General features: G+C 42.7%; 1 protein-coding gene across 1 annotated transcript in view; it reads right to left on the reverse strand.

The window, feature by feature from the left end:
* Positions 1-7,837, reverse strand: part of MTA1 (metastasis associated 1) — a 61,361-nt gene that overhangs the window by 39,126 nt on the left and 14,398 nt on the right. Inside the window, 4 exon segments of the mRNA XM_005426705.2 lie at positions 580-768; positions 2,213-2,312; positions 4,294-4,396; positions 5,990-6,107. Coding sequence (XP_005426762.1) covers positions 580-768; positions 2,213-2,312; positions 4,294-4,396; positions 5,990-6,107 — 510 coding nt within the window.

Raw genomic sequence — 7,837 nt, forward strand, 5'->3', positions numbered from 1 at the left:
TAGATTAGAGCACAGGACAAACAACACTGAAACTACTTGTTTTGTTCCAGAGCATCTGAACAATGACACAGTGAAACTTGGCTCTTCTTACAGTGCTCCATTCAATTTGCAGGCTGAGCACCTAGGGTGGTGCTTTGGCCAAACTACAGGACACTTCCCTTGGATGCCCAGGATTTCTTTTGAAAACTTTCAAAAGGCCCTTTCTGAAACCACATTGTAAAGGTGACTACATTTTCACGTTTCAGAAGGCCGAATACTTATCTTCCTTCAAACACAAATTACTCTAGAGCAGTTTGGCTGTCACAACAGTTTCCTACATCCTCCCTCGGCTGTAGTGGAACAGATGATCCTAAATTAACGTTTCTACAGGAAAAACTATCATCTGTGATTTGAAATTCTGACTGTACACCAGGCTGTCACTAGTATGAGGTCTCCCTTTCCCCACTTCACAGCACGACACAGGTTCCAGTTCAAAGTCCCCTTGCTCACACAATGAAGAACACAGTTTAGACAAGCTGCAAGCCAGCTCTGCCACCAGTCAGAGCTGGTCACCACAAGGGCACCTTTTTATATACTTACAAAATCTTGCTGAATGTCAGTGAAATCTTTTCCATATTTTTCTAGTGCTTCCTCAAAGAGGTTTGCCTCTGAAGCAGACCACTCCTCCATCTCATCTCTGCACAGGACTGGCCCACCTTGTGGCACAAGTGCAGAGATTGCCTTGGAAATGTCATAGACATTTTTGTGCAAAGTGTCCATAGCATGGAACTAGGGGGTTGGAAAGGAGAAAGAAACGTTAGGACAAGTATCTGGGGGGAAAAATGTTCAACAGTGAAATAGCAATGACAAATTCTGCACTGAGATGTGAAGGTGTGGTATTCTGTACCTAAGGAAAAGTCAGTAAAAGCTGGTTCCAACCTCACACTGACTGCAGCTGTCAGTGTACAGACCTAACATTCATTAATAGTGAGGTTTGTGGAGCACAAGCTCTTGTGTATCAATTATTCCTATCAGCTCCTCACCAGCAGCACCACTGCAGCACTGCTGGTGAGAAGATGCACAGGATAGATCCACTCCCCCCAGGACTGAGCTACCATCCCCAGACGGGGCATGGAGATAAGAGGTCCAAGGGCGTTTCCTCACAGACATAGCCATGTATTTTCTTTGTCAAATAATCCACAAAAATTTCATATATGAAAAACAAGAGCAGCAACACATGTATACATCCCCCCGCAAAGGGCAGAAACCTCAACAAAGATTCACATTAAGTCACACATCACAGCTGAATAGGAAAAAAGAATGACTCTCAGGGGCAATTACTCCTCAGAAAGCCGAGCTACGGCTGTCTGCAACTTGTGATTTATAAGGGCTGAGAACATGCTGAGAGGGAGGAATTGCTATTAGTAAATGAAAGCTTGGCTTTATTTCCACGTTTCTGCAGTTTTAATCAGGATGTTATTTGCCTTTCATCATACCAGTTTTGTGTATGTGCATAATTAACCTACACTGTTCTAGACTAGAATTTGTTCTACGTAGAAATTTACATTACTCCAGTAATGAGGTGAGGCTTTAATAACAGTTCTCTGGAGACGTCAGATATTTTATTCAAATTTTCATTAAACTTTCTGTACCATAAAAGTTCAAGTTTTTTCCCTTTCCTCAATCTACGCAGCAATATTCATGATTATGAAATGTTAACAATATCACTACTCCTCAGGCACTCTAAACTGGCAGTCAAAGAGAACAGTATCAACTGACATTTCTTATCTGACCACAAGCTTTTCCCCCAGACATCCTTGGTCAATCTCACCCAAGGATGCCAGTGACAATCTGGTGTTGGGGAAGTGATGAAGAATGGCATTCTGGCATTGTAACATTACAGACAGGCAGACAATAATTTGTGCTCTTCTCAAGAGAGCTACTGAGCCCGTGCAAGGGATGAGCTGTCAAGCATGTCATCAGACTATTTTAATAAAACTAAGCAAAAAAAAAAAAATTGCCTCATAGTATTATCCATGATGGATCACAAGAGGCACAAGGCCAGAAGAAGTTACTTCATCTGTAACTAAAGGATTCCTTTACAAAAGCAGGGTCTGCTTCACAGCAAGCCACAACTACAATCCATCTGTCCCTTCCTCTTTGCCAACTGTTAATGCTGAGGTGAATATTTTGCATCTCTCACAAACTTAAGGTCCTCTAAAGAAAATCTTACCAGTGTGATGTCCCTGGAGGCTGCTGCAGCACTCATGTGCAAACTTGGCTGTCTGACAGAACTACTGCAATCCAGGGCTCGGGCAAAAGTACCAACAGACCTGAAAGGAATTAAACACAGCGTTAACTTCGCGTGCAAACCCAGCATAAATATAAACACCCAGCCAGCACTTTCTGAGATGAGCAGACTCCATTTCCCAGTTACAAGATTACATGGTTTGGCGCTCATTCTGAGCCAGAGACCATTCTCTCCAAATGTGGTTTGTTATTGAGAGCACTTTACTTAGTCCATATGATTGAAGAGGCTTAGGCATGGCCGAGGAAACAGAGAAAGACTCAGGGGTCACCAATGGGGAGTTTTGAGCTACTCCCTTATCCCTTATCTCCCAACAGACTTGAGCTGCAAGGGGAACAGAGCACAAGCAAGCTTTATGAATGACAATAATCTTCTTCACAATGGCAAAGAGCAGTGCTGCACTGTCCAAAAGGTACAGAGACAGATGCCAAGATCAGACAAAAAATGCAGCAACCAAAGAGTTTTTCTAAAAGTTTCAGAAAATTTGAAACAATGTTATTTTACAACTTAACATTGTATTATATATATTTCATAAAGCCAGCATAACAGCAATTCTCAAATACTTCACAACTCATCATCTCTGCATCTGAGACCACAAGCCCCATGCTCTTCACCTTACTCCTAAAGAAATTAGTTGGAGAAACCTATAACAAGCATTGGTTCTCAAAATTCCTACTCCCCCGCTTGCTTGCTACACCACATGGGCGCAACACTTGTGCTGCTGCACAGTGAACTGGAGCTGAACTCCTCTGAGCAACTACAACAACAAAATAGGTGGGTTGGGTTTTCCCCTTCCACTCAGGTCACTTCCCCAAAGCAGCTGAGAGCACAGAGAAACACACTGGTGCCAAGCAGTGCAGGAGCAGGAAAGGTAAATGTTTGAGAAGCAGTTGTCATCAAACATCTAATTTTGGCCAAAATCCAAACAAGCCTCCCCCATCAGTGTCTGTGGTGACTCACACCTCACCCTCCTCCCAGTCTCCCAGTCACTATCCCTGCCCCACAACTCCCCCGAGCCCAGCCTCAGCTGAACTGATACTTCTGTATGTGTGAACTAATTATAAACTGGAACGCTTTGCTGATTCTGAACAGAAGCAATTCCTGCACTCATCTTTGCAGTGATTCTCATTACAGCCTGCACCTTGCAGCAGCAAACCCAGTGGGCAGCACTGACTGCCAGAAAGAGCCACTCAAACCAGCTCTGCCACCAGAAGATGGAAACACCCATCACAAAGCAGCTCCACAGTCACTACAAACTAAACCACGTGAAAACCCAAGAGGGGGAAGGGAAAAAAAAAGGCAGACAGAACCAGGGTTCATCTATAAAAGTATCACCTAAAACACAGAGAATTTGGAGAGTGTTACTATGTATTTTTTTCCCTAAATAATTCAGTCATCAATTGCTATGAGAGCCTAAAATTTAATAGAGGCTTCTGTTTATAGACATGGATACCAATGAATTAGTTCAAGAACCTTTTATAAAGGAAGAGCTGATCGACAAAGATTGCTTTGGGCTTAAATAAAAACATCAGTAGAGGTTTGCAGGGTTTTATTTTATTGTGCCTACCTCCTGGAATCTAAGCATTAGAAAATATCTTCAGCTCATCATAAGCATTTACCAGAATTCTTAGCAAACCATTAATGGATGTTAAAGTGTCACTGGCTTTGAAAAAAGCAGTAAATGGACAGAGCAAAGAACTGCCAAGAATTTAATTCACTAAGTCTTCTGCATGCTGACTAAAGTATTAGAAAAACCCCACCAACTACAGGATCATTTTCACAGGCAACTTGCTCTGCTTTTATGAAACCAAGTTGTAAATCTGAGGAGCTGTTCCTAAAGTCATGCTGTTCCTATGAAGGCATGTAAAATGTACCTCATCTTAAAATGCAGCAAGTGAATCAAGCAACCAGAACCAGCATGCATGCTCATAAAACAAAAAAGAACCCAAGAAAGTGCTTGGAAGAGTTATGCCTACTTCTTCAAAGGAGAGGTGAAATACTCTTACCGTGCTACCACCAGGAACTGGTCTATCTGCTTGTCTACTAGTGGGTTAAAGGCTTCCCAGACTTTTGTTTCAAGTTTTGACTGATCTCTTCCATCATCCTCACCTGGTTGAAAAACAAATCAGAAGTATTTAGTATGGCTCTTTTAAAATATGAGTACTTTCTAGATTCTTTTTTTATCTCACAGTAATGTCACTGTTAGCCCATCTCAGTTACTCTGCCTGACAGGCCACTGTGAAAATTTCACTCACTTATTTGTATGTGACAATTTCAGCTTGACAGACACAGCAACACAGCTCATCCAAACTGGGCAATCAGATTTTCACAAACTGGTGTCAGAGGATATGCCACGGAAAACAGAGTGCATCTTTCTCCAAACTAGACAGTTACATTTCAGTTTCTTTCCCCAGCTTGTCTGTCTTCCTCCTTTATCTTGCAGCAGTTCCAGGAAAACAGACACACTCCAAGCTGCTCTGAGCAGGCAAAGAGTAGCTGGTTCAACCCATCTCAGCTGCTTTCTAGAGGGGAAACCATGGTATCAGACACACTTCATTTTCCAGAGTCTAAACAAGCCAGAATACCCTGGCAAAATACAGGAGCTACTGAGACTTTTTTTCTTTCTGCTTCCTTTAAAACATCTGGCAATTATCCTTCTCTGAAGCCCCATGTTGGCCCACTGAGGGAACAGGATGCCTTTCAGATTAGTTCATCCTCACTTAGGAGACTTGCCCAGCTGTTGAACAAATACTGGTTTCATAGACAAATTAAACAAGAATCCTGATCCTTTTTTTCGCCTGTCTTAACATGAGACTAACGGTGTCAGAAGAGCTTCTAAGCAAAGACAGAAGCACATCATTGCTTCCACATCCTGGCCCATCCAGACTGGATGTGGTCTTCCCAACACAGGTCACAACCCTCTCTCTCCTAGGAGAAGCTTATGGACAGACCTTTCCCTCTGCATTACACAGGGCTCAGGAAAGGACAATTAGATGCCAACACTCCTCATCCCTCTCAGTTTTTCCACCCACTTTAGGATCTGTAGGGTAGTGCAGAGACAAATCTAAAGTTAGTTACTATCTGATAAATATTCCTGGTTCCTGCTACTTCTCCCTTGTCCTCAGCTCCTCATGGTCCCACTGCTCCATGACACAGTGGGGGCAGGCTGAAGTCTCAGTGCATGCTCCAGCCAGCAAATTCTTCCTCTTGCCTGTTCTTCAGGTGAGAAGTCTAGGCTGGCAGCCAACACTGGGATGGGGAGAAGGCTCCAGGGAAAAGGCACCCAGCAGTAATGGGCAAATTGATGAGGGCAGACAGCATTTAATTGGCAGTAATTTGGGAGGGGCTCTTATAGGGAAGTGAGGCTTGATTAAAAACACAAAAGGCTTTACAGATGTGATGGAAATTTGTGTTTCCCATGGAAATTCTGAAATCTCTTAATAAAAAGAGTGCAAGCTCCGAGAGAGCCCATTAATTAAATTTATTTCAACAACTTTTATGATTTGGACCAATGCCCATTTAAAGACCCATTTGCAAGAGAACTAATTGCCTTCAGTGGGCAACAGCCTCCACAAAGCCAGCCACTGCTGCACACATGGCCTGGCAGTGGAAACCATCTCCCACACCTAGGCAGGCCTTGCACAGAGAAGTGGCCACATTCAACATGAACTCTTGACAATTTAAATAAATTACAGAAATTACCCTCTTTTAGTAAGTCTGTTATATCTGCCTGGTATCTGTTTCCAACTCGAATTTCTCCTTTATCAGCAAGCAGGGTCTTTTGTTGAGGATCATACACTAGTGAATAAAAGAAGAAATCCTAAAAATAAAACAAGAGCAAAAAGGTAAACAGTGTTATAAGCTTTTACTTTCAGCTTTGCAACCATACTACCACGTTTTTACAGTTTAAGTGTGGTTTCATTATGTGTATATATAGATTTTAAAATTGGGTGAACAAAAAGTAAATAAACCACCAGTTTAAAAACTCCATTTAACTGCTGCTACTTTCTTCTATATTGCAAGTGTTAGCTGTCAACAGCAGCCTCTCTCTTAACATACAGCCTCCCAAATTGAAGTGAACAAAGCTCCTCTTGCACAGGCAAGGCTCAGAAGGGCCAGGACACAATTTTTAGTCACATCAGCTGTTTCAGAACACAAAATTGCCACATCCCATGCAATTTCCATATTCCAAACCAGGAGGATTAGACATCAGTGACCTATCCACACAGAAATACCAGCACATATTGAAGCATAACTTAAGAATGTTACAGCCACACTAATGCAACCCCACAGAGGTGTGAAGCCCCAGACAAACCCTGTGGCCTCTGCTAGGCTTGCTCTAATCTGTCAATGTCTCTCATGCTGCAAGGCCCAAAGCTGGACAAAAACCTGCACAGGTGGTCTCACAAGGGATGAAGTGAGGGGATGACCCCCTTCCCCCATCTGCTGGCTACACTGCTGCTAATACAGACCGGGATGTGCTGCTGACCAACTTCTTGCCTGCTACCATCTAAGCTTAAAGCACCACATTTCTTTCTGCTTGTTATTAGGAGAGGGGCAGCAGATTTGGCAGCAGCAGTAATTAGCTGCAGGTGGCAATCCACTAATTTGTTGCTTTTGTTCAAGTAGATGTGGGAAAGGCTAAAATAGCTGCTTGGCTTCCGCTACCTTGGTGTGTAAAATTAAAGCAAGAAGGCATTCCAGAATGAGAATGTTCTGCCAGGGCAGAGAAAGGAAACAGCCAAAATTTTTAACTACCTAAAACTGTACAGTTTAAGTAATTAAACTTTTCTGCATGGATAAGTACTGAGCTATAGCTATTGACCAGGTATGCTCCATCAAAGTATAGTGTGCAGTTCTGGGCAGGATTAAAGCTCTGGCAGGACATGGAACCACAGACCTTTTGTAACCTCTGTCCACAGCAACATGTTCATCAGGAAGGAGAATTGTCTGAACAGAAACAGGATGTGCAGTGCGCCATTTTCCGCATCTCAGGTTTCTGGCTTATTTTTTCACTCCCCTTATTTCTCTGGTACTAGCAGGCACCCTGTTTAAATACATCTCATTTCATGCTCACCTCATTTTTCCCTTTCCCTATATTTGTACGTGTCAACAGCATGCAACAAAAATTAGGACAAAACCAGCAAGAGTTTCAAGCCCTGTTCAGCTTTATGAAGAGGTGGCAAAGGAAAAGAGAGTCTCCCAATCTGTCATGCACAGCCCCAGAAAAGGAGAATTGCTGCAAGTTTCCACAGTAACATGGCAAAAATTCTGGAAGACAACTGAACTTCAACTGGAAAGGTTGTGTGTAGTTGGGTTTAGGGTCAGAGGATTTGATTGCATCCTAAGCAAATGATACTTTTGAAAAAACTCCTACTCCCACGGACACCAGGGTCAAGTTACATCAACCATGGGCAGAAGGCAACTTCAGAGCATATGAAAACTCATTTATATCACATCTATGTAAAGAAATCTGGGTCTCCTGCTCCCTGACACACTCAAAGCTCAAGATATTGCAAGAGTTTGAGAATATATCACTGTGGAAATAAA

The sequence above is a fragment of the Geospiza fortis genome, unplaced genomic scaffold (assembly GCF_000277835.1).
Source record: "Geospiza fortis unplaced genomic scaffold, GeoFor_1.0 scaffold5, whole genome shotgun sequence".
In the NCBI taxonomy this organism is placed as follows: domain Eukaryota; kingdom Metazoa; phylum Chordata; class Aves; order Passeriformes; family Thraupidae; genus Geospiza; species Geospiza fortis.